The sequence below is a fragment of the Lampetra planeri genome, chromosome 37 (genome assembly GCF_965212315.1).
Source record: "Lampetra planeri chromosome 37, kcLamPlan1.2.h2, whole genome shotgun sequence".
In the NCBI taxonomy this organism is placed as follows: Eukaryota; Metazoa; Chordata; class Hyperoartia; order Petromyzontiformes; family Petromyzontidae; genus Lampetra; species Lampetra planeri.
The window spans coordinates 6259009-6285492 of record NC_136143.1 but is presented as its reverse complement, the minus strand read 5'-3'; the positions used below and the strand labels follow the sequence as shown (position 1 = coordinate 6285492).

The following is a 26484-nucleotide window of genomic DNA, read 5'->3' as shown; positions in this document are numbered from 1 at the left end:
CTCCCAGTGTGCTGGGGTTGGTGGCTTCAAAATGGGCAGCAGGGACTGATGGCTTGCGGGATTAGCGCAAGGCAGGTTGTGCAAAGAGGCCCTGACAATGCAAATTTTTTTTTATCAACCTTTGTGCCTTTTTTTTTTAAAGCTCTATGAAACAAAGAGAATGCAGAGGGGGGGTTAGGGGTGTGCCTGCAAAGTAGCAGTGTGCCAAAATCAAAACAACGAGCCACAGTTTGAGATATCATGGAGTGCCACCTCGGCACGGGGGCGGGACGTCCTTCGCTTGGTTCCAGGGTGCAACGAAAGACGCGTTAACAAACCGTTCCAGGAACGGAGTCTCAGATTTATTAAGTGATTTAAGTGTTTGAAGAATTCTACACACGGACAGACAAACATGTATTCATACGGCTGAACAATGCGATCGTGTCAAAGTTTGAGTTGGGAAACCGTTTTTTTTTGCGAAAAAAAACATGATCTTGCCTTTTCAATTGCATCTTGCCCGTTAAAAGACCCTCGCTGACTTAAGGGTTGTGAGTTTGAGCCAAGGGTGAGAGTCAAGGTGGGATGACATAAATGGAGAGCTTTTGGGAATTGTATGTTTTGATCCCAATCCACTTACTGGTGCCGGGCAGAAGGAGCAGAGGCATCCCGGGGGTGAAATTGAAGGACGCAGTGGAACGAGATACCGGGGCTGTGGATGTGACGAGAGGAAGAGGTGCAGAATAGAAACGCACGGAGAAAGAACATCCGAGCGGCCATGGCTTGGAAGATGAATAGTCGGCTGCTCGTCGGCTCACCGTGCTGTCAGTGAATGGCCCGACCACGCGGCGGTGCACGTGACCAAGCTGGTGAATTATTCGTCGGTTGGACAACACTGCGCGGATTACGCAGCCGCGTCGTTATGACGGGGCCACCGCCCCCCCCCCTCCCTTCAACACACCCCAACCGCCGGTCGTGCTGTGCCGTAAACGCATTTAATTGTAGTCTCCGTCAGACATCCTGCTTGTTTGTATGCGGCGCGGAATGCCGATGAATGAGCCCTCGACGCATGCCTGCCGATTCGCGGCTTTCCTGTCGGGAGCCGCGCGCAGAGGAACGCCTTCGTCGCCAGCGGGGTAAAAACGAAACAAAGCAGCGGAGTTGAAATGATGTGAAGGTGCAATGTTACGTAAAGCTGTATTGGGGATTTGCTCATGAAGATTTACTTATTCGTCTGGCAGCTGAACCCCAGCAATACAGAAATGCCGCAATGAATTTCGGCAGTGACCGATCGCGGACGTGAGCCTCTATGAAACCATAAAGGACGGAGGCAGAAGTGATTTGCTTGATTTGTGCCCAGAATCCACCCTGACGTGCTTACAACAGCGGATTCGATACATATTTATGTAAAGCTTTCATCTGCCAAAAAGCATTCCCTTCGGTTGTGTTTGGCTTAGAGCACAAATGCCAAGCAGTGATGCAGAACGCGGTGATTGCTGGAATACTGTGTCCTGTTTATAAGTTGCTTTTCGCGATCTCCCCCTGACACCACTGCCTTTTGAGAGCCCAGCTGGAGTTTATCTTGACCTGTTTTGTTGGCATAGCGTAGCTGGGATGCGCACCTCATCTGCAGGAGTCTCAAACTCCCCCTCGCTCAGTTTAACACGTAGGCTTTCGCGACCAATATTATTCTTAACAAAGGTTTTTGGGTTAGATCGCGTTATTTATAAATGTTGTTCGCATTGTCGGCACGATCGGCCGTGGTCGATCCACCGCTAGTTAAAGGCTGGCCCCGTTCTGCCGCCATCTCTTTCGGGCTTGTGTTGCCATTTGTACTTTTCGCTCCTGCGCATGGGCTGATTTCATCGCTCCACCTCTGTGGTTGTCATCCTCTCGGGCGAGTTCCCTCCAACGGCTGCCACTTCTTTGGCCCATTGTCCCCTTGTTCGTTGGCCATCATCTCTGCTAGCCATGGCGTCTCCTGCCCCCAAGTAGCTCTCCCTGCACATGGCTCGGGTCTGTTTCTACCTACCTAACCTTCATGCTGCCATAATATAATGGGCAGCACACCGGATTTACAATTCAGAGGTCGCTCGTTCGATTTCCCGGCATGGCAGTTGAAGCCATGGTGCAAGTGCCTCCCCCACCCCGCCGCTTCCTCCCCCTTCCACCATTTCTGCCCACCCAGCAGTAATAAATAGGTACAGCAGGGAATCCGCTGCTTGCGTATGGGGGGAGAGTATGGGCACTTACGACTACCTCCCTGACGTCTGACCAGTGTGGAAGAGTAGGCCATCACAAACCCCTTGGTGAGTGGCTCCCTTTTGAAGCTTCCTTGTGGGAAGGCCCTTCTGCCAGCAATTGTGCAGGCAATTAATTGCGGGTGTGCACCTTTACCCTTTAACCTGCCCGTCACGCGAGGCCTCCCACGGAGCACTTTTCCCTGTTATTGGTTTTTATTGTTGGAATGACCGCCAGAGGAGACGGTGACAAATGAATGAATAAAAGCCTCTCCCATTGCTGCTTGACGGTGTTAACCTCCCCCGCCTACGTCCATTGGTTCGTGAGAAAAGAAATGATAGGTAGAAATTCTTGGCTTGCACATTGGATCTTTTTATTCTTTTGAAACTCGGCATTTTGATGGCGATTTTAAAACGTCGTTGTCCACGCGTCATTTAAAAAAAAATGAGGTCAATTATTCCGCGCTTGCGTCCTTCGCCAACCCAAGCTTGCCACGACATAAACTATTTTATTTAACCAAAGCCCACTGAGCTATATAGATATTTTTCAGAAGAGACCTGGCCACAAACTATCGCTCAACAAAGTGGCTTATGTGGAAATGTATAGCAGCCAAATGCTCTAAACGTACGTTGATTCTAAATGTGTAGGGAAAAACTGGAGGACCCAGAGAAAAATCCACGCGACCACGGGGAAAACATGCAAACTCCAAATATACATGAGTCGGGATCGATCCCACGACCTCTTGTATGAAGAGCTCCAAAATCCACCTGCCGCTCGTCTTTTATCACAACACCCACTGTGGTCCACAACAGCCGTGCCAGGGCTGCTTCGCAGAGACTGGCTGGTGGGAAGAATGGAGGGCAAAATCGGCACCAAACTATCCTTATCGGGGATCCTACAGTCTGTTTGTCCACCTGGCTTCACCCTGCCACGTTGTCAGTGGGCCTTCCTGAGCAGCTTTCAGACGCAGGGCGACATCTCTGTGCAGCCAACCTCCACCGTTGAGGTCTTCATGACAACCCACACTGCAGCTGTGTGGCACTATGCAAACGGTGTCACACATTGCTGATGATCATCCACTCAGTTCAGCAGAGGGCTACGAGAACTACACATGGCCATCGACGATTGCTACCATGTGGCTCGGTGATTTACGCACATGCTGCACGAACCTCTCCAAAGCCGCATCGAGACGTTATCTCGTGGGCACAGCCAGTGAGTGCGATGGAAGCTCACGAAGCCCACAAAACTCAAGTCATCCCCACCCCACATGCCCTCGCAGTGCCATTCCCAGTCCCCTCAACGATTGGACTTTTCTTTTGTGTGGGGGGATTGCGGAGAGAATGAAATCAACTCCGTTGGTAGCCATGGTGAGCCACTGGTGGAAATTCCACCTTCGTATTGTGGGGGCCAATCTCTGCATAGGATTTTTTTACAAAATCCAATGCATCTCCTGTAGAAATAAACACACGTGCAAGGTCATGTGCCGGACATTTAATATCACCTAAATGGGATGATTTTAACAGATAATTTGAAGATCAGCTGCCACAGATGCGCACATGCGGAGGCCTTGGCGGGACTGGGGATGGATAGCCTTGTGTGGGAATGTATCATGGGACGATCCAAGTTTTTGGAAGCTTTTTATGAGCTTTCATCGCGCTGGCGATGAAATCTCACGAGATGCAGTCTCAACGCGACTTTGAAGAGGTGAGGCCGCAGTCTCGGACAAAGGATGCGGGCGCAGAATAAATGGCCTTGGACGTGCGTCAGCCACTTAATTTACGTGCGCGTTTGATGCGGGACTCTTTTAAATTACCCTGCGAGGAAGGGAAAATATTGGTGCAATCCAACCTTGTCCCATGCGACCAGAGCGGTCGTTTTTTATTTCAGTCAACTCTGACATTTATATACATTATATATACATGTATATGTGTTTGTGTGTCTATGTTTATTTACTTTGCTCCTTTATCTATGCATTCATTCTATATTTCTGTGCGTGTTTATATTTCCCGTGCTCGTGGTGTGTGATATAAATTATAACTTGCAGCCCTGGTCAATCCACTAATGGACGAAGGCCACGCTATGCCCGGTCGGTTATTCGTGGTGGTTGTTTGACCGTACTTCACCATGGTTGGCAGTGCGGGTTGTTGAAGTTAGTTGGCAGGGTGGGGCTGGGGGGGGGGGGTGCAGTGCAGCTTCAGATACCACTCACTACTGATGTTAGTCGTGGCCAGGAGTTCAACTCGGGTCACCGGGTTCTTAGTAAAGTGCAGGCAGTGCTGCAACACTCATCGACGGAATTGGCAACACACCCCATTGCAGGACCCAGCTGAAAAATTCAGTCGGGATATATTTTAAATATTTTAAGGGCATTATTATTCATATTATATAAATTACTATTTTCTGAAAAAGGACATCTGGGAAAAAGCACAACAACCACGTTTGATATTATTTATTTCACAATGACAGAAAAATTATGACTTTGAAAATAATTTGTACAGTTTTTTTTCTTGACTTTATTCTTCATGTTACCATTTTATAACAGTTTTTCAGATTAATTGTAGCTGTGCAAGAAAGCGAAGGGTCTAATGTTTCAGCGCTCAGTTGTGCCGAATGTTAGCCTTTTGGTGTCAATAAAAAAATTTGTTCCACTTTAGCAGTCGTCCTACGCAGAGACTGGCCCCAACCAAAGGATGGTGGAATTTCCACTCGTGGCCCAGGGCTCTCAGTGAAGTTGAGCAAAAACCAATGCTCGACTGAGCCGAATGACGTTTCATATTTTATTTCGGATGAATCACCGTTGAATATGAATATTACAGCGTCGCTCCCCTACTCTTTGATGCAAGGTCACGGCAGTGACGTCAACATATCATTCCTTACCGTGGTCTAAAATTGCTTTACATAATATAATTGAACCTTCAAGTTCACATGGGACAGCCTGGGTTACGGTGCCCTGGGTACGAATCTACATTTGTAAGAGCTGCTTATTTTCTGGGTAGTGTGTATTCAACGAGGAGATCGGCGCTTCCACGTCACTCACCGAACGTCATCGCTGCCCCCTGCATCCGCCAGCCATTCGGTGGCGTAGCCGTCGAGCGTTCATGCAGTGCACTCCACCAGAGCCCACGGGCCCATGGGACCCAGGCATCGGGCTATCAGTGGCCCCCTGCTAGTCAAGCTACGCCACTCTCATAGACTTGCATAGAGACCCACATAGACCAGTCGCATAGCTATCGGGTGTGCGGCTGGTGGAGTCGCTCCGGGATCCGTGGGCTGCAGTGGCCCTGGCTCCAGGCTGTGAAGAAGAGTGGGGACATTTGAACAGGTGGCCCGATCTCATTCTTTGCACCAGGGCCCATGCCAGCCAGGGCCCACACCACTCTGCAGTCCTTCCCAGCACACTGTCGGTCGGGCGTTGGCTCGCGAGACACAAAGGTGATGTCTGTGGGTTTTGTCGCTTTCATGTTGTGGGGTGGGTGGGGGTGCTTCTTTCCTATTTCCCATGGGACCTGTCGCCATGATTTATCAGTGTGATGATAACGGTAATTAAAGCAAATTCTTCACACATATGAGCGCAGCACTGAAAGCGCCTTTTCATATCGAAAATGAACGACATGTCAGCGCATGGGTGATGGGGGGCGGAAGCGTGTAGGGTGCGGCGCGCAATGTCACGAGGAAGCTACTAAAGCTATGCCCTTTTAAAATCCTCTACATTGAAAAACTAATTTCTTTAGAACTGATTTTTGTGTTTCGATTGTGGGCCGTATGGTTGGCTACGTACGGTGCGAATGAAGTTCAACATACACGGTGGTGATGGTGAGGAAGTGGGAGATGTTGACGGTGATGATGTTGATTGTTGATGATGCAGCCGTCTGGAACGCCTTCGTTCACAGACCCGCACATTTCTTATTCAGCCTCGGTCGTTCATAACCGTGAAGTCTCACTGCGATAAAGTTAAAACAGAATACCGCCAGATCTCGGTGCAAAGCAATTGCTGCCACTTGAAAGCAGATGCCAAATCCCGGTCTGTGCCGGATCGCACCTTCACAGGAAAAATCTCAACGGGCAAAGCCGAATGGGTGGTAACCCGAGTGAGATGCCTGTTGATATTCAACAGTAAATAAGGATTGTTTGCCATGCGATGAACGCTCTATAAAAGGTGTGCCCCCTGGTGTGAATAAATACATCTGTTCAAGGGACTTGAGAGGTTTATCCGTGATGTAATTCTCCTGGGTTGCCCTTTCACACTTGCCACCTTGTGAGAGTTACGAATAGAAGCCGCTTCATCTCATGACGTAATCGCTTGCGCAGTCGGAATGTAATCGCGAGGAAAAAAAATGTGGTGATGGTGAAAAGATGTTTTCAGGCCTTGGCCCTTATTCTGAACAGTGAGAAAAAGCCATTACCTGGAACCGTAATGTAATGTTTCTCCTGAAGGCAACGTGAATAACACCGCGACCAACACATCTCTTTTACTTTTACTACAATTAGGAAATATTGCAAGAGGCAGTGTTCGCATTAGCAACAGCCCCCGAAACCGCTCTCCTTGATATTAAGGGGGAGAGAAAGAAAAAGCCACATCCGTGGAAGAATCGTAACGTTCCGTGTCACCACACCGTCCTTGGCGAAACGCGCGATGTTTAATTCGAAGTCGTTTCATTAAGATCGCTGTAAAGGGTAACCGCGTGTGATGGATTTTCAATCGAGAGCCATCCTAAGCCGCCCTCAAATCTGGCTCGGCACCCCCTCCCCCACCCGGCCTTTGTATTGAGTCACACGAGGTGTTTAGGTGGGGCGGGGGGGGGGTCCTCTTTACAATATCGCAGCCCCCCCCCCCACGTCCCTTACCCCCTTCCTCCCAGCCAAGCAAATGTCCCCGCTCCACCGTTGCTAAGCGTCGTGTCGCGCGGCCCCTACCTGAGCCGTTACTCACGGCGCAGGGGGCAAGTAAGGAGAGGCGAGAAAGGAAGAGGGGGAAAAAAAGGTATACGAAAACATGAGATGATGGGATCGATTTTTTTTATTTCAAGACGGGCGGAGGTGGGAAGACGTCTTGTTTTTCTGTCCGTGATGTCGTCGGCAATTGTGGGTGGGAGGGTGGTGGTGGGTGTGTGGCTGCGGTCTAGGCTGGGAGACCCAGAGATTCACTCCTGTAGAATTGATTTTTTTTTCTCGGTGGAAAATAGCATTCCGCCTTACGTTTTCAGATAAATTGAGGAGTGTGTAACGCTGTCACCTCTTTAACACGCACCGGGGGTCACTCGCCGCCATTCACCTGAGTTCGTACGTTGTCTCTCTCTGCTATTCACGTATGTGGACGCTCTGCGATGATTATAAATAAATAATAATTCTCGAAAATGTCACCAACGCACACGGTATTTCATCAATAATACACGTGCGTGTAGAGTGGTGGTGGTGGAAGTCGTGGCTCACTGCGCGATGAACCGGGTTACCGCAGTTCGATTCCTGCTAACAGCGAACATCAGCAGTGAGTGAAGCGGCATCTAAAATTGGTCCTGGGTGACTCCCCCCCCCCCCCTCCTCGCCGCAACCCCCCCCCCCCACCGCCCGTTCACCAACCAGCACACTCAGCAAGGTAGTGAAGCATGGTCAAATGACCTCCTCGACCGACACGGCCTAAATCTAGCAGAGGGGCTGAACACGTTTTATATTTATTCAGAGGGTCCATGTTGAAGGTGCCGATTCCCATTGAAGAATTGTAATTGGCTAATGTGGCCTGTAATCCAGGGTTGGTGGGTCACCGCACAAATAGTGTGAAACTCCCATTCCCATGTGCATCAAGGTGCCGTACCATGGCTTGCCAAGTATAGTGCAGAAAATATTGACCCCATCTGTTCCATCTGTGTATGGGATCGTGTTGCCCCCTTGCTCACTTGGGGTTTCTCCATGTCCTCCTATAATTGGTCGATACCATCTTACTTATATAGAAAACCATAGAGCTTGGGGGCAGAATTTGGTGCTGGCTGACTGTCCGGCCTGGTGCCTTGCCCACTTGGCGTGGTCCCCTCCTCGTGCCTCTGACTGCTCTTCGAGAGAGAGCCAATACTGGTGGGCATTGACGTTATTACAACATCGCAGAGATCATTCTGTGGAAGGAGTAACGCGATGGCAATGTGTAATTTCCGCTTCTCGCGGGGGGCTGCCAAATAGGGATAAGTGCCGCCCCCCCCCTTCCCCGATTCCTCATTAGAGGAGAAGGACAATTGCATACATCGCTTCATCAAGTAATTAGCAGGTTCCTTCCATGGACTCCGCTGCTGTTGATACTGGTTCTTGGGCAATAGCGTTAAACACTAGGAATGTGAAAAAGTACTCTCGTCTGGCTCTGTATATGGGGTATGAACGTTGCACTCGAAGAATCTTGAGAGGTGCCTTAGTCTGGCTCAGTAAGCCTCAGGCATTTACACAGAACCATACAAATTTCCAATGTGCCTTAGTCTGGTCTGGGCATTAGCATGAAATGGAAACAATCTCAAAGCTACCGTAGTCTTGCTCGTTGAGCATTGGACATTAACACAAAACCCTATTAATTTTAAATTTACCTTTTAAATTTACGTTTCAAATTTTCCTTTTGTCTGGCTTTGAGCATTAACATTGCAGCCCACACACCCTAATAAACGGTGGCTTAGTTTTGCACGCTGTGTTTTTATATCATTTGGGGCACGTAATATTTATCCTGCCTATACTCGTTTGCATGTCGAATCTAAATAGGAAATAATCCTTTTGGAAGCATAATAATAAAGAAGTGGCATTTTGTCAGCTGGGACATCACAACGTCCCTTGTGCCCGTTGACATCCTGGTGACGGGCGCAACTTGGTAATGCAGATGTGGGGATGAAAAATTGTAAGTGTGGTGACATTTTCCGCAGTTCATTTGCTGTTCTTCTTTATCCCCCCCTCTTCAAATTATTTTCCAATTGTGCTGATCGTCATCACGCCACGAGACGACCGCATCTCTCCGCAGAGCTCTCTCTCGACTCGTATCCACACTCGGTGGTGGATTTCTCTGAAAAAATAATAATCATGGCGTGGCAATTAAGCAGTGAATGCTTTCACCATCAGAGCTGAAATACGCTGAACTTAGTTGACGAGCCAAATTAGTTTTGTGTGTTTTTTTTCTTGTGCCGCCTCTTTGCCTATTGTGATAAAACTACAAACTCGCGACCTTTCCTACCTCGCTTTAATCAACAAACAGACCCATCAATAGATTTACATAGAGACCCCACAGACTTGCACACACTCTACTATGGGATTTCTGCATGACGATCAAACTAATGTTTTAAAATTGCTGAGCTGGAATTCCACCAATTTTTTTTCCCGTACAAAACCAACTTGAATGTGATGGCATTTAAAAAAAATGCAAATTCATTTATGGCTGGGCTGATATCAACCACACAGTCCAATCACGGGTGGCTGAAATCTAGGATTTGAACACAGATTCTCAGGTTTTTGTTGGCTGTATCCCTTGGGTCTTTGAGGCGCACGCGAGCGGCGTGTTCTTCTTATTTAAATCTAGTCTACATTAAATTGGGCAGATGTAGGGAAATGGATACAATTATAATTTATCTATTGAAATTCAAATGCATTCATTTCATTTTGAGCTGCTTTGTTGCCCGCTAAGAGACTATTGCTTGATTGTACTTTTCCTTTTGTTCCAATGGTTATGATAATGATCGTCATCACAATGTTTATTATTAGGTAGGCAAAATTGGTGTGGGCAGGTCCCATGTCATTAGGGGTTCTCACAAAAGGCTCGTCCACCTGTGCAGCCATTTGTGCCTTTGCAAAAAAAACAACCCACCAGCATGTCCTGAAGAAGTGCATTGTGGTCCTCTTGTCTTGAGCCACCATCAGCAGCAGTGATAGACAACCATGGACGAGTTTTATCCTGATTACGACTCAGCAGCACGCTGTAGTCACCAGTGATCACCTCATGTTTGTGGAGTCCCCACATCGACACGATGGGGCCCCATGATCTGGGCCAATGCCAACCGAAATCAAATATATAAATGACGAGAGAAAAATGCATCCTAACGGATGATGGTGGTGATTTTAAGGACGAGTTTAAATATAGGTGGTGATTAATATCATGTTTTCAAGTTACCTCTTTAGTTGCGTAAGTGCTACTTATTCAAATTCAAATGGGTTATGAAAATAGATAGGATGGCTATAAATGTAAATGTTCTTCTAAAAACAGGATTAAAAATGTATACGTCCTTAATGTGTTGGCTAATAAACTAATTCTGTATACTACACAGCGAATGTGTTTTTAGTCAATATAAGCAATGCTTGTAGAATCATTTACAATCACAGGCAGTTATGAATCAAAAAGTAACACAAATTGTACCACGGCGACACCAGTAGTAACCGTTAGAGAGAAACGATTCTGTTTTGGAAAACAATACAAGCTACTCGATGTATTCCACTTTAAAACAGGACGCTTGCGATACGTATAATTCAAGTTATTTCTCCTCCTACATCTTAATGGGAAACGCGGTAATCGATTTTTTGCGGTTGCGCGCCAATGGTCATCTGATAATGTGTCGGTGCGCTTGGTGTCTCCTTTCCCCCATAGACTCAGTATCCAGCAAGCTGCAGAACAACAACGTGTTCACCATCGCCAAGAGGAACGTAGAGGGCCAGGACATGCTGTACCAGTCGCTGAAGCTCACCAACGGCATCTGGGTGCTCGCAGAGCTGCGCATACAGCCCGGCAACCCCAACTACACGGTACGGCACGGTCTCGCTCGGTCACAGATGGACCCGTGTCATTGCGATTCTTTTCTGCCACGGTGGCGAGATGTTATCTACCTCGCAAGGCCGTGGGTTCGATTGCGACCCTGATGCCCGTGGTATGTTTGGAGTTTGCATGTTCTCCCTGTGGTCGCGTGGATATTTCTCCAGTTCCTTCCTCCGCCGTTTTCCCTCCACGTTTAGAAACATACGTTTAAGAGTATTTGGCTGCTATAAATTTTCACAAGCCACTTTGTTGAGCGATCATTTATGGCCAGGTCGCTTCTCAAAAAGAGCTGTATAGCTCGGTGGGCCTTACCCGGTAAAAAAACGATTTGTTCACTCATGCTTACGCACGCACGCACACTCGCACACTCGCACACTCGCACGCCTGCCACTCGAAGCTCCCTTCCTACGTGGACTTTCATTCGGACAGGCGCAGATGAACGCGTGCATGTCCACAGAAGGGGACGCCTGTGATTTGCTAATCGCTGGGACGTGCATGCAGGAGGGCGCGTGTGCGTTGGTTGCTATCTGGATAAGAACACCTGTACAGCGACAGGTGTCCTCATGCACAGGTGTACAGTGACAGCCGCTGGGAACAAAAGTGCCCAGGATGCACCCGACCTCATCGGCTTTTGGAATCTGAGCAGGGCAGAGCCTGGGATAGTGCTTGAATGGGCGACCACTAGGCATAACAATGTGCTGCTGCGGGGCTACTTTGTGGGCAGTGAAAGTCGGTGCATATAACTATTGTTGTGCTGTACCTATATCCTCCCTGCGCTCGCCACCTTAGCCCACCCCGCACTGAGCGCCGTGGTGAAGTATGGGGGGGGGGGGCATAGAAGCGCAGGCAATGCACGAGCAGAGTGCCACGCGTGCGGGGCAGCACTGTGTGCTTTGGCGCCCGTCGCCAGGATTAGCCCGCCGGCGACGCAGAGCTGTGATCGCGCGCTTGCTATCTGCCGCGGAATCTCGGAGGAAATAACCGCTAACGTTCACAATTTACTCTGGTGCCCAGAGAGGGCTTTTTCTGCTTGCGCATCCCGAGGTGTCGCGTGCACACACACCTAAGTAATGCGGACTGCGGCGCGCGTACTATGTAATTGCCGTGAATAAAATATTTGTAGGAATTTGCCGCGCCGCACGTAGTGTTCCATCTTGATAATTACGCTAATTGCCAAGACCGAATGGTGACCTAGCAGAGTAATTTGAGGCGGTTACTGCTCATCCTTGGTGGCCTACGTCTTTATTTAAATCAACAAAGGCCCTTTGGCCTTCTAAAAGTACAGTAATTGCCCAATATAGGCACGTCAAAGTATTCCTTATTTGATTTTGGCATGAATTCTGGTATTGCGATATAGGTAATGTCTAGGGTAAAGTATTGCCTATACTGGGTTTTCCCTCAGCGTATGTTTCCTTATATAGGCATTTCCTTATGCTTGGCTATTCCCTATTTACTTTTCCTTCAGCTTAGGTATTGCCTTGACCTAAGCTATCAAGCTCAGGTATTGGCTTATAAAGGCATGGCATAAGCTATGTATCGCTTACATTGCGCAATGCCCTATGGTGTTGGGAATACCTGGGCATCCTTTCAAAACGTGGGTTTTCTGCAGGGATAACCCGTTTCCACACGCACGCATGCACGCACGACACTCAATAGGGAATTGACTCTCTCAGAATCATGATAAGCAGAGAGCCGCGGCCAACCACTGCTGCTCTTATTATACACTACATCCCACGGCCACCCGGCAGCCCAATGTTGTCCCCGATAGTCGAACAGATAGCTCCACGCTCCAGGAGCTCCGTCAGGGGGTGGCTGGAGGAGAGAGCGTCTGCCGTACGTGCGTGCGTGCGTCTCTCGCTCTGGCCTGGTCACTTCATCGATTAGTGATCTGCGTGGCGGCCCCTGCATCGTGATTCTGTCTCCGGGTGCAAGGGAGCTGCTGCTGCTGCTTTGAATTTTGTGCCGCGGAGGTTAAGCGGAGTCCCGCCCGCAACCGCTGCGTTTACGCTTGGTCTCTCTTTACTTTTTTTCATGTGTGTGCCCGCGCCTGTTTGTGTGCGTGTGTGCATGCAAGTTTGTATGTGTGTTTGTGTGGACGTGTGTGTGTGTGTGTGTTTTGCGAAAGTGGGGAGCGGTAGTGCAGCGGTTTGTGCACTGCGAAACGAACCCGGCGACCCGGGTTTCCCTTCTCAGCCAACACCAGTGATGATTATCTGAACCAGTCCTGGGCCTCCTCGAGGTCGACTCAGCTTCAAATGAGTACTTGGTATGATGTATAAACATCGCCACTGGGGAAACAAAGGCGGTCGTGATAGGTGTTGGCCACCTCTCCCCGTGTGCCATGTCGGCCTTCATAGGTGCTCGTTAGCAGCACTTGCCCCAACAGTCTGTTAAGGCTGTATGGGGGGTCTTTGTCTGTGTGAGAGTGGGGAGCGGTCGTGTAGCTGTTTAGCGTGCTGCGCTATGAACTGGTTTGCACGTCTCGCCTCATAACACCCGATTTGTTTGTGCGTAGTTAGCAGAGGGGGGTGTGACGATGCATCCCTTCATAATTGATATTGATTCTTAAGCTTTTAAAATATGGATCGAGTCCCATTTCGTAAATGTATCTTTTTCAATCCATAAATATTGTATGCCATGGGATGACTTAACCGCTGCAGCCACGAGTGGCCGCTGCTTTCACAACAGTGTTTGGAACAAAACAATCGATGGTCTAATCACGACAATTCCTCAAACCGCCAGGTGGTTGAATTGTTATGCTTCTACCGGACATGCGAATCATCGATAATCGACATCTGAAGACAGTCTGCCTAGCTGGTACCACCACCTGTGGGCTTGACTCGGTCTGAAATTAGTTACCTAGTGCGGTGTCAAGACCAGCACCTGGGAGCCATTTGGTTGTCCTGGACACACCACCCCCTCGTGTGCTCAGCTGGCCCTATAATAGGCGCTCGCTAATAGCGCTGTGTGGGCTACATTGGGTGCCATCATCCGATTGATAACCTAGCATACCTGGCTGCATTTCCGGAAATATGCATGCGCATCTACCCACGTGCACACACATCCATACCTAACCATGTGAGTGCACGTATTATTGTGTGTGCGCGCGCACGTATCATTGTGTGCGCGCGCACGTATCATTGTGTGCGCGCGCACGTCCTCGTGTGTGTGCGTGCGCGCGCTCGTGCATGCGTACGTGTGTACATGTGCACACCTGCCTGTGTGTCTGCGCACGTGCAGTTGCAGCTAACCAAGGAAATTGTCGTCCGTGTGTGCATGCGCGTGAAATATGTTATTGTCTGTTAATGCCGTTCGTTGCTCCGCTAACCTACTTGCCTTTTGTGTCGTGCATGCCATCATCCTGCTTTTCCATCCAGGATCTGGAGGTTTGGCTTCTTGTTTGGCATTTTCTTAGAGCGTGCTGTGCTTTTTATTTGCTTGTGCTTGGCAACGACTCATTCCGCTTGTGCAATTAAAAACTGTTTTGCTCTATACCGCTATTATTTTATTCCCAGCAGGCCTCTTATTGCTCAACAGCGTAGGTCGCTTTGTTTTTCCCAAGTGTTGTGATTTCTCGCGTGGAAGAGTGGGTGGGTGGGGGGGGGGGGTCAATATTGCAAGTGGCATTTGCTGCGGGGACATAAACAGCCGAGGAAACAAAGTCAAGTAATTGACTCATGTTACGTAAATCCTGCCCCGTCCGACTGTCAATGAGCTCCCCCACGCTTACGCTAACCCGCACTGACCAACCGTGGTGAAGTATGGTCCAATGACCCCACGCGGCGTATCGAGCCGCTTAACCGGCAGTACACTGACAAAAGGGTGGACCATTAAAGCAATAAACTTCAGGCAGAGGTGGGCCAGGAAACCCAGCCGGGTAATACGTCGGGAGAACTGAGCTGGCTGCCACAGCCGAGATTCTGGGTTCTAATCTGGCTTTCAGCCGTCTGTGATTAAATTGGGTTCTCAAGTGTATTGAGTTGATGGATTCTGCCCGGTTACTGATTATTGCGCGCAAGAAACCCCATCAAGTTAAATGCAGTGTTTCGCGTAATTTGCTCATTCTCGCCTTGAGAATTGAAAAATACACACACGTATAATTTTGATTGACGTGTGAAAAACGGGCCTAAATGAAGTGACTTCAACACGAGTTTCATGATGTCACATTCTGAGATTCATTCTCTATACCATGGTGTGGCACTGCTATCAGCGAGAGCTCTGACCGAATATTGCTTCGTCTCATCGTGCCAAGAGCACAATTGCAACGTATCTTTGGGGGGGGGGGGGGGGGGTGGCGGCTTGGGGGGGGGGGGCAATTAATTTTCAGTTACCATGGGTTCCTGCTCTTTGCATAGCGGTTTCATCATCCGCAGCCATGATCTATCAATTTCTGGAAGAAGAAGGCCTCCCCAAGCCCGTTGTCTCGCCTCTCGTGGGCTTGCAATGCATCAAGCAGAGCAGTTGTTATGTTTAACTATCACCCTGGGCAGAGCCAGATGGCTTCACAGCCAAACGTCAGTGGGGTCAGTGGGGTCAGTGGGGTCAGTGGGGTCAGTGGGGTCAGTGCGGTCATGCGGTTGCACGGACAGAAGGGTCACACGTTCATAATCCCTCTCAGCGGTCAACACAACCCATCATCGTCATCATCGACATCATCGACGTAAACATGATCTCCAACGTGGCAAGTTGACATTGATCATACTACAGAGTGACATTCTCCTGCAAGTATGAACGTGGAGTTTCCACCTCGTTATCCAGGGAAGCCAGCAGTGATCATCTTCTGTTTACAATCTTGAGCTAGTGTCGTCAATCGCCTATTCCTACGGTGGGGACAACCATTGTTGACTTGCCTGCAAAATGGTACTTATTTTATCTACCCCGAGAGGTTGATGAGCTGCGTGAACCCCAAACCAAGATTTGACCCTAGCAGCCTTCCATTTGAGAGCTGCTCACTCCTGATCCGGCTGAACCGATATGCCGGCTGGAGATGACAACCACCTAATGGCTGTAAAGGTACGGAGACGCATTCCCGTTATTGCTTTAAAGTACAACGCGGTGAATTCCACTTAATGTGTTCAGCGCGTCTGGCTACAGATGTTCACGCACGCACGCAAACACACGCACGCAAACACACGAACGCAAACACACGCACGCAAACACACGCACGCAAACACGCAGGCGGAACGACCGGCGAGTGCCCTCGTCAGTCCACTAACAAAAAAGAACGGAGCGTCGTCCGTGGACTCGCGTAAAATCTGACGTCCTCTGTCTATTAAGCGTCACTTCTCACTTGTCACGAAATGGCACGCGAGCACGTGAGCATCGATATAATGCGATACTGTCACGTGGGGTAGGGGGGGATGTGTAGCGAGGGCTGGTTTGTGTTTCTAACGCTTTTCAGCTGAGATTCTAGCCTTTAATGCAATAGCTCTGTCGATCTGTTGTCCGCTCACCCGTAACGGGTGTGCACGATAGCTCTCGTAAGGACGTTCCCAATGTGAACGAACTGGTAAAGTTGCGTTGCTGTTGGTGATTTGCCCGCTTGAAAACCGGGACAAATTGACCAAAGTTTTGCCGAATATGTAGAGGCACAAAACCGGCGCTGTAAAAGGACGTTTTGAAAAATATTGCCAACGCCCTTTTGCCCTGACAGCCACTTCTGCGCTACCGTTCGAGAAAAAAATGCTTGTTGGAAAGCGTTACGGAATCTACGCTTGGGGTTTTTTTTTCATTGTTTTAATTTTTGGTATTGGGTTAAGGGAGAGGGGTGGAGGCGGGGGGGGGGGCACGGCGAGCCATGACGGGCAGTGGGGACTGGGAGCCGGTCCTCTGGGGACACTTGGTGTGGTAGTGACCCCTGGCTTAAGCCTATAGACTCTGTCGGTCGGGATGACTCATTGTGCTCTCCCAACGTCCCGCGCAGCCGTAACCCCCGTCGCTGCCTCTTGCACGTTGAAATTTGTCCGGTAGCGGCTGCACGTTTTTTCCTCGTTTATTTTCAACATTTTGCTAGTGAAGGGACCTGAGATCTGTGCATGCCCATCCTTCAAATGTCTTGGCAAACTCCACACCACAAAGAGATTGGGAAATTAATTAAGAAATTGAGGGTGGAGTGGTTGGGGGAGGGGGTGGGTTTGGAGGTGGAATACATCAAGAGATTAAAGGCGGGGGGGGGGGGTCACTTTCTCACTGATCATTTCTCTTGGTTTGAGGTGCGTGACCTTCTGTGTTGGTACATCCTACGATTACTAATTAGCTTGGAGAGAGCCAATCGATTCGACGCAGTTGCTGTTTGCAGTGGAGAGTGGGGGAGGCACAGGATTGAACGTTCACATCGTTTCCCGAGGAGATGCTAGCAGAGCGCCTGGAAGATTTGTGGGAATATTTTCGTTTTTAATTGTACGAAGCACCCCGTTGCTTGCGCTGGTTCATCAATATTTTGTCAGACGGTCCATTAAAAAACCAAAAAAACATTCTTGATGCTAATGAAAGTGAAAATTGACGTCTTTACCAACCCACCACCAACCCATTACCGGATGAATTTGTCAGCAGTCATGGGGCTTGTTTTGACCATACTTCACCACGCCGACTTTGTGCGGGTTGGCGCAAGAGGGTAGGCCAGGGGACCGGCTCAGATGCCACTTGGCCGCACGCGTTACCAGAATCAGAAGTTTTATTTCTCCAATGAGTAAAGCCCATTGAGCTGAGAAAGCCCTTTTTTTCCAAGAGCGACTCAATCGGCAGACATCAGCTGCGGACTGGGATCGAGCCCGGGTCACCGGGTCTGGTGGAGGTGCATTGCCCCAGCCGCTGCTGCATCGTCTTTCGCTCAACGAATGTAAATAGCACAAATCGTTGGTTACAATGGAAAAATGCTCGCGTGCAAAGAGCCGTAACTAATTATGCATTTGAAAAAGTAGCCTACACGGCACTCTGAATAATGTGTCAACAATGAAGGCTAGACTAATGCTGTGAATGTGAGTCGCCCGATGACAGTTTTAATATAACAAACGTGATTTAACCCCCCCCCCACTCAAAAACAATGTGAAGTCGTTCGCGATGCCTTCCATGTTATGGGATAAGTGCTGTGTAATTTAATGTTTTTAATGGCAGAATTTATTCCATAATGTATATCTATCTCTTTTTTTCCATGCGGTGACTAATGTCATGGATTGCCCGCCTTTGCAGTGCCGTACAATGTGGCATTGTCGTTTCATGGCAGGGTCATCGCATCCACAACCACACAATAAAACCCACTCGGATCGTCCAAATTTTCACCTTTCCACCTACTCCCACTCTCCGGATATAGTGTGGCTCAATAATTAAAAACGGAATAAATAAATAAAACCATGTGTAATTCAACGGCTTCAAGAGCACACAAAAGAGGGGGGGAAATAATATAGACCACAGAGGTCGTGCCTGCTACTGCTGCTGCTGTTGCGGCAGTCGGCCGTTCGGGTCGGTCAGCTGATGGTGAGAGAATCGGTCTCGCAACCGCCCGGGACGGTTGTGTATAAATGGCGGCGCTAACCGCATTACAAAGCCTCCGCACGCTCGCCGCTCGCGTTTGTCCTCCCTGCCCCCCATCACCGCCGCAGCCACTACCACCGCCGAGGAGACCTTAGCATTCACGGCACGGGCGGCGTTTCACGTAGCTCGCGGTTTCTCCCCCCCCACCACCACCACCGCCACCACCGCTCTGGCTCGCTCCACCAACTTCCACTCGCCGCACGCACCCTCCTGCTGCGCTCCTAATCGCTGCTGCCAATTTTAGCAGCCGGATACAGAACGCACTGCTGCGGTGACCGGAGAAGGGATGGGGGGGGGGGATACTTATTGCCGTTGTAATATTGCGAACGGTTAATGTTGTCGTGAATAACTAAGAGAAACGAATTCACTTCCTCTTCGCCGCCCGGGAACGTCTGCGGGTGCCTGCGTCACCAGCGCGAGATGAGTGGCAAAAGTGGCGTTTTGCAATTCCGTGCCTTTCGTGGCGGCGGTGTTGCCATGCTTTGACTGCTCGCGCGCCCCAACACAAAATTCCACCCGACGCAATTACACGCAAACTCGCGTAAACACTCAACACGCATGCGTGTAAACACGCAACACGCGTACTCGTAAACACAAGCACGCGCAGATGTGCACACAATGAGTTGTATACAAATGCAAACGTGCAGTTGTATATGACCGCAAGCTTGCAGTTTTGTACACGCAAAGAAACAAAGATTTCCCATATAGCCGTAACAGGCTTGAGGGTCAAGTGCTGTTTGTGAGTACCTGATTACGGCCGCCACTGTATACTCGATGGGGTGGTTGGTCAACACCACGCCCGGTCGCCTTTGTCTCCCCAGTGCTGATGTTTACACGTCGCACCAAGTACTCGTTTAAGGCTCGAGTCGTACTCGGGGGGGAGGCTCAGGATGAGTTCAGATATTCACCATCGATGTTGACCATGAGCGAGAATTGAACTCTGCTCGCCGGGATCGTAGTGCAGCTCAACGCTCACCACTTCACTTAGCACACCCCGCTACAAACGCAAGATACACACGTCCTCGGAGTTATAGACATATGCATATTTTCATCTACGCTATATACAAACACGAGCCTGTAGTTATATATAATCACGAGCGTGCATAGACGCACAGTTTATATATCAATTCAAACCTGCGTAACTCTGTACCCGCGTAACAATTATAGACAAAACACAAGCGTGCAATGTACACCCGGAACACTTTGGCGCAACGTAAAACGTTTGCCGGGATTGCGTTTGAGACGCCCGAAGGCTGTGAACGCCATCGGTGTCGCAAAAAATTTTCATCCCCAGCTCTCGCAAGCCAATTAAGTGGTAACGAAAATGTGACTTGCAGATTGGCACGGTGAGCATTGCCAGAACGCCACCAGCCCTTTGCCGCTCCACACCACGCCCAGAGGGACACGTACAGGATGCACGCGCGTCTGATTGCCAATTCGTTACTTTGGGGTCAGAACGCCGTGTCGTGCATAATGTAAAAACATTTTTTTACTATAAACCCTCCACCACCCGACAGAGATGATCAAATCGAGTTGTCACATCACTGGCAAAAATTCTCCAGTTGATTTATGTTTTTTCGGCGAACCGGAAACGTTGAAAAGCGAGCGGTGTTTTGGCAATTTCGTCCAACATTGCGCTGGAAATTTCATCGACCTTCTTCATCGGGTGTTCACAAAAGCTCAGCGCCTCGCGTGCATCCGCAAGGCACCTGCATCGTGGGCAGTCGGGGGCTCGGTGGGCTGTGCGGTGGGGGTGGGGTGTGGTTTGGGGGGGGAGGGGGGGGAGAGCTTATGGGGGGGAGGGGGGGAGAGAAACCCCCACATGGTGAGCGTGCAGTGTCAGTGAGCCACCGCGAGGTTTTGTTCGTCGGCTAGCGTGCAGTGCAGAGTGCAGCGTGCAGTGCAGCGTGCAGTGCAGCGTGCAGTGCAGTGCAGCGTGCACCACCCTGGTGGATCGAGTTTATGAAAACCCAAACTAATTATAATCTCACAGTAACCCCCCCATTCATTTATATTGATATTACAGGTAATGTGTGCATTGCTCGGAAGGTCTTGCGTTGACCGTTTAGCGATTAGGCTGACGCGGGAGGTTTGTGTGTTCTTCAGCAGCCAGACCCAGCGCTGTAAGTCAATACACCGCAAGGCATGAAGCCTTGCAGTGTTTGCTTCTAAATTGTAAAAAAAAAAGTTTTCACACTCGTAAATAAGCCAAGTGTTGATTTATTTAAATGCATACAAAAATAAACAGGAAATAATAATTCGAGTCCATCGCTTGTTTCTGGACATCTGTGAAAGAGAGCTTTGTAGGTCACCGGATTTCTCCAGGATAAAGATTCTCATTCTGCTTACAGACCAAACCTCAGTCGGCGTTTTCACCGAAGCGTGGACCCACGGGTTACCACGTTGTTGATTGGCGTCGTGGTAATTAAAGCCCCTCTCTCGTCGACAACGCCTCCTCCTTGTTGCGTAGTTTGCCTGCGCTTGCGTTTGTAGTGTCCGCGGCACTCTTGTGCCACAGCGGCGCCCCTCATTCCCAGGCAGTTTTTCTCACACGAGGGGTGATTTGTTTAAAAGGGCCTTTCTGATTAAATGAAGGCAACGACTGAACCGAACAAATTGCCTGCAACCAAATCATCACCCCCGAGTGCACCACGATATCCTCAGATCTCGGAAGCTCAGCCGAGTTGAGCCTGGGTTATTGATTGGATGCGAGGACTGCCTCGGAATACCGGGTGGTGCGAGGTAGTCGGTAGACGGCCGTATTGCAGCGGGACTCTCTAAAGCAGGGGGTGGGGAACCTTTCCTCTGCCAAGGGCCATTTGGATATTTATAACATCATTTGCGGGCCATACAAAATTATCAACTTAAAAATTAGCCTGTTATATTCGGTCAAACATTTAATTAACTCACCCCTAATGCGATGGCTGGAACTGCTTCTCATTGGCGAGGCGTGTGATGTTAGCTGCTATTGATGATGTTGCTACTCGCAACTGCTTTGCCAGGTTTGCTCCTAGATTTATTGAATTTCGAGTCCCGCCTGCGATTCCCTTGGCAGGGCCAGATCAAATGATTTTGCGGGCCTTATACGGCCCACGGGCCGGACGTTCCCCACCCCTGCTCTAAAGTATACCTGTGTGGAGCTCTTGAGTGCCGTTACCCCCCCCGCCCGCCCTTCACACACAGAGTTCCAGTTTCCTCCCCCCGTGTGAAACGTGCATTTTGATGGAATTGGCCAAACATCCCAGTGCAGTTCCCTCCTGTAAAAAGAATCATCAGACTCGGGCGATGCTTTACTGGGTAAACGTTGTTTGCCAACGTTGTTATTGATCACGATCGATTGATTGTTTTCTTGTCCCCCCCCCCAACTCTGCTCCCCCTCATGCCCACGTGCGGTGCGCAGCTCTCGTTGAAGTGCAGGGCACCCGAAGTGTCTCAGTACATCAGCCAGGCCTACGACACCGTGCTCAAGAGCTGAGCCTCGAGCGCATCGTGACCGTGCAACCCTGGCCAGTCGTCGTCGTCGTCCCCCCCCTCCTCCACCCCCGCAAACTCCACAACCTCCTCTACCCCCCCCCCCTCCTCAAGACTCTCCCCACCTCGTTCACCATTCCAGCGCTTCAGCGTCGTCGTGTCTCGCCCCCCCCCTCCCCTCGCACGCAACACAGAGAGGGGGGCGCTGCCCGCAGCTCGTCAGCACCCACCCCGTGCCCCCCCCCCCCTCCACGCTTCTCCACACGGAGCGCAGTGGGGGGGTGGGGGGGATAGGGACGAGCGAGGGCGCCGCCGTGAGGGTGGGGGGCTCCTGCAGCACACTCCGCCCGCCCCCCTGCCCCTGTGACGTTAAGCTCCTGTAAAGTAAACTTTGGTGTTTTCGGTTATAAATGTGAAGCACTTTGGAAATGTTGTGCTCCCGTCAGGGCCGTGAACGGTGTGTATATGTGTGTGTGTGTGTACGTGTGGAACGCTGGACCCAGTCGCTCCTCTCCCTCATGCATGCTTGCTCCTTGCCCCCCCCCCCCCACCACCATGCCTGCCTTTCCAGGGCCGGGTCCACACCTTGGCGATCGCGCAGCTAAATCTCTCTGGCAAATGTCGTGCAACGTCTGGTGCCGCTGCGGCCAATGTTGCCGCCTCGGCCGCCGCCGCCACTCTCTGTCCGCGTCTGAGCGAGCGGTTGCGCAACGAGGAAATACGAATCGGAATCTTAACTTGGACTTGGAGGAATCCAGTGAGCTCTGAAGCTCCTTTTCACAGGTGTCCAGTTTGAAGCGGTGGTCGCTACAATCGGCGAGCGGATCGATGGCTCAAAGTCAATTCTGGTCGTCAACCGTGAGCAGCGAACGGTCTGCGCGACAGCTCGCAATTAGTTGCGAAGACGTCCACGTGCGAGCGATTTTCAGTCACGTGCCACCAAGGTGGTTGGTCGCTCAGGCGGGGACCTGGCTTGGTTGGTCCCTTTGCCCCCCCCCCCCCCCCCGCTGGAGGCTTCTCGCGTACGTGCGTCGCAACCCCTAACCAGAGGGGTCTGTTGTATAAAAAAAAACATGCAAGTGGAATTATCCGACTATTTGTTCTCTTTATCAGCATCATTATCAACCATCTTTCCACTGCCGGATCAAGGCCTCCCTCTCTACGTGTACGAGTTAAACGGGAACAAAGATACGCGCGCGGTGTTTCTGTGCAACAGGCCGCAACCGCCCGATTGCATCTCGCCACGCCAATCCACTTTTCTCCCGCCTAACCGCACCACACCTAACGTCACTGCAGTATCGCCAAACAAACCGCAATGCAATCGCATCGCACCCTGGCGTACCTTCGCCGGTCTCACCGTGCGTTGTGCCCCCCCCACACCCCCCTTATCGAGCGTCGCTCTGCGTAGCGTGTAGCCGCGTTACACCCTCCCGCATATCCTCCCCCCTCGCCTCCCTCACTGTACCTTCACGCATCAAGCACCGTCTCGGCCGTAAGCGGCATATTGCGCACGTAACCTTGAACCCGCCGCATGCATTCGTGTCTCGCATGCCCACCCCACCGCCTTCAAACCCATCCACAGTCTGACCGCTCCACGCCACGTTTCCCCTGCACCGAACCTCGGCACACCGAGAGCCCTCTTGCAGTGCGTGCTGCATTGCGTATAACCACGGAACACCTCCCCGAGGAGCGCCTAACGTCGCCTTCACCGACACGCTTTACAACTCTCGGCCCTCCACCCCACATTTTACACACCTCGCCTCACTCAGCCCCAACTCCACCACCACGATTTACCCCACAGTGCTCTCGGCTGGCGGAACCAGTCGGTACGCGGAGGTGTGCCGCTCGCCTGTGAACGTACGCGCACACGCACACGCACACGCGCGGAGATTGCGCGTGTTAGTGAAATTACAATCAGTATATCACGTAGAGTACGGAATGGCGCGGAGGGAAAGTCACGGAGGTGATGACGCCCCATGCTACAGTGTTGCCGTCCACCCATGATCGTAATCGTCGTCGTCGTCAACACCGGCGTCGTGGTTTTGTTGGATGCTGTTCTCTCTATTTGGTGGGTGCTCCGACACGGAAACGTCGTCTTTTTGTTTGTTATTATATGAGTACACACTTTAATTTGTTTTTGTCCTGCCTGAAATCAATTGCCATCTGTTGAGAATATTTTATCATGATTCCCACCGATGCAGCGATTGTGAGTGCGTGTGTGGCTGGCACGTGTAAATGAAAATGACTTAATTACCTCTCTCATCCAATTCGCTCCCTATTCCATCCACGATGGCTCGCCGATTCGTCTCCTCCGCGGCTGTTAGCTTCCAGACGCGCGCTATTAATAAAGGTGAAACGTGAAGATATTTGTATCACCTTACTATGACTTCCAACAACAAGCGCACTATTACCCGTTACACTAACATTTGTTACTCGTAGGCCATCAATGCTGTTGTACAATTAGCTTGATGCTAAATCACTGTATATTAAATGTGTCAATATTACCCACAGGGCTCTGTTGTGTCTCTCTCGGCGCGGGAGTCGTAATGATCACCCTGGCGGCTGCAAACGCGTAAATTGCAATGCATCGGTGTGCAATTCCACCACGCGGGAGTGGATAATCTTACACATTAGTGCGTTTCAGAATTTGTCCAACACGCACAAAAAAAAGCATTCCTTTTCATCATCACGTTATTTGGTGATGCTGCTGCTGCTGCTGGGTTGGCAGTGGTGGCACAAGCACAAGTAACAACAACAACACGCCCAACGCACTCGCTCTCCAACACCACGTGTGGCCTGCAAATGAGAAGTGTCCAAAATCGATATCTTAAGTTTTCGTGACTGCAATGATCCATACTCTTTAGTTCTTTCGGTAAAGTCACGTAGGTATAACCAACACCACCTAGCGAGTGAATTGGAACGCGTACACCAGACCCTTAAGATGAATGGATATTCGGACCGCATTATCCGCAAAGCTGTTTCTCCAACCATGGAGAAACAACCCCTTGAGACTCCGATTAAAACCATCACGTTGCCATACATAGCAGGCGTTACCAAAAAGATTTCCAAAATCTTAAACAATCACAAGATCCAGGTCCGATTCGGTACGGTACACAAAATCCGTGATCTAATCCCATCCGTAAAGGATGTCATTCCTGACTTGCAATTCGCTGGAGTCTACAAGCTCAGTTGCATTTGTGGTGATTGTTACATTGGGGAAACGAAACGACATGTATCGGACCGTATTCGCGAGCACAAGGCGGATTTGAAACATGGCAGAACTGGTTCTTCCGCCGTAGCTGATCACTGCTACAACGCTGTGGGCTCTCATGATATTGCTACTGGTAGGAACCTCCTGGTTACACCAGCCCACAGGGGATTATTCTGTCCGTCCGTCCGTCCGTCGTGCAGGGAGGGGCTGGGTGGGGATGCAGGGGCTGGGTGGGGAGGCTGGGGCTGGGTGGGGAGGGTGGGGCTATACTCAACGTTTAACCTACGCACGCCGGCTTGTGCCCGCCCTCACAGTCGGGCATATTCGCGGAATACACCACGCCGCCGTTGACCCTGGCCATTGACCGAGCAACCCAACGTTCCTACCAGCTCCCTCCGCAGGAATGTGTTTCCGAGACCAAGGTACTCTGCAAACCGTCAGGCTACTATCAAAGATTTGTTCACGAAGCCATCCAGAATTATATAAATACAGACATAACTTCAACCGAGAGGATGGATTCAAATGGAGCAATCATTGGAAGGATGTTATTAACCAGGTAAAATCTTAGTTGCTTTGTAGTTTCTTTCATACCCGTATCTCCAGTCTCTTCAACACTCTACTCCACCCCCCAGAGCCGCTCAGTACACCACTCCGGCATTGTGTCATTCCGGCGGTATCGTTGACCAGGTGGCTGAGCCCCCCCCTACTCCCTCGCCCCCGGCATCTCTCCCAGCTCCGGCATTGTTTGCACCAGCCGTGTTGAGTACCAGGTGGTTGAAGCTCACTCAACCCGCCCTCCCCTCCCCTCCTCCACACGCCCCCCCCCTCGCCCTCTACTTCTCTCCCCCCTGGCTCCTACCCCCTCTCCCCCCCCCTCTGGCCTTAGCAAATTATTTCTTGCTGTGGCTGTCCCACCTGATGACGGAGGCTTGTGTTGCTTCCGAAACGTCGTGATTTGATTTATTTTGATTCCGTTTTTTTTAATTATTTATTTTTTCATTATTTTTTTATTTTATACCTACGTGACTTTACCGAAAGAACTAAAGAGTAAGTGTACAAAACAGACCGCTTACCTTGTTTTACAACAGGGGTGGGGAACGTGCGGCCCGCGGGCCGTATGAGGCCCGCGAAATCATTTGGGTCTGGCCCTGCCAAGCGAATCGCAGGCGGGACTCGAAATTCAATAAATCGAGGAGCAAACCTGGAAAAGCAGCTGCGAGTAGCAACATCATCAATACCAGCTAACATCACACGCATCACCCAAAGAGAAGCAGTTCCAGCCATCGCATTAGGGGTG

General features: G+C 50.3%; 1 protein-coding gene across 5 annotated transcripts in view; it reads left to right on the top strand.

Moving 5' to 3' along the window:
* LOC144730980 (AP-1 complex subunit beta-1-like) overlaps positions 1-24480 on the top strand; it is a 71120-nt gene extending 46640 nt beyond the window's left edge. For all 5 annotated transcript variants that reach the window (XM_078611896.1, XM_078611891.1, XM_078611892.1 and 2 more), the window contains 2 exons: positions 10811-10965; positions 21906-24480. In XM_078611896.1, coding sequence (XP_078468022.1) covers positions 10811-10965; positions 21906-21980 — 230 coding nt within the window. In that variant the 3' untranslated portion in view covers positions 21981-24480. The remainder of the gene's footprint in view (positions 1-10810; positions 10966-21905) is intronic.
* Positions 24481-26484: the final 2004 nt, after the last annotated feature.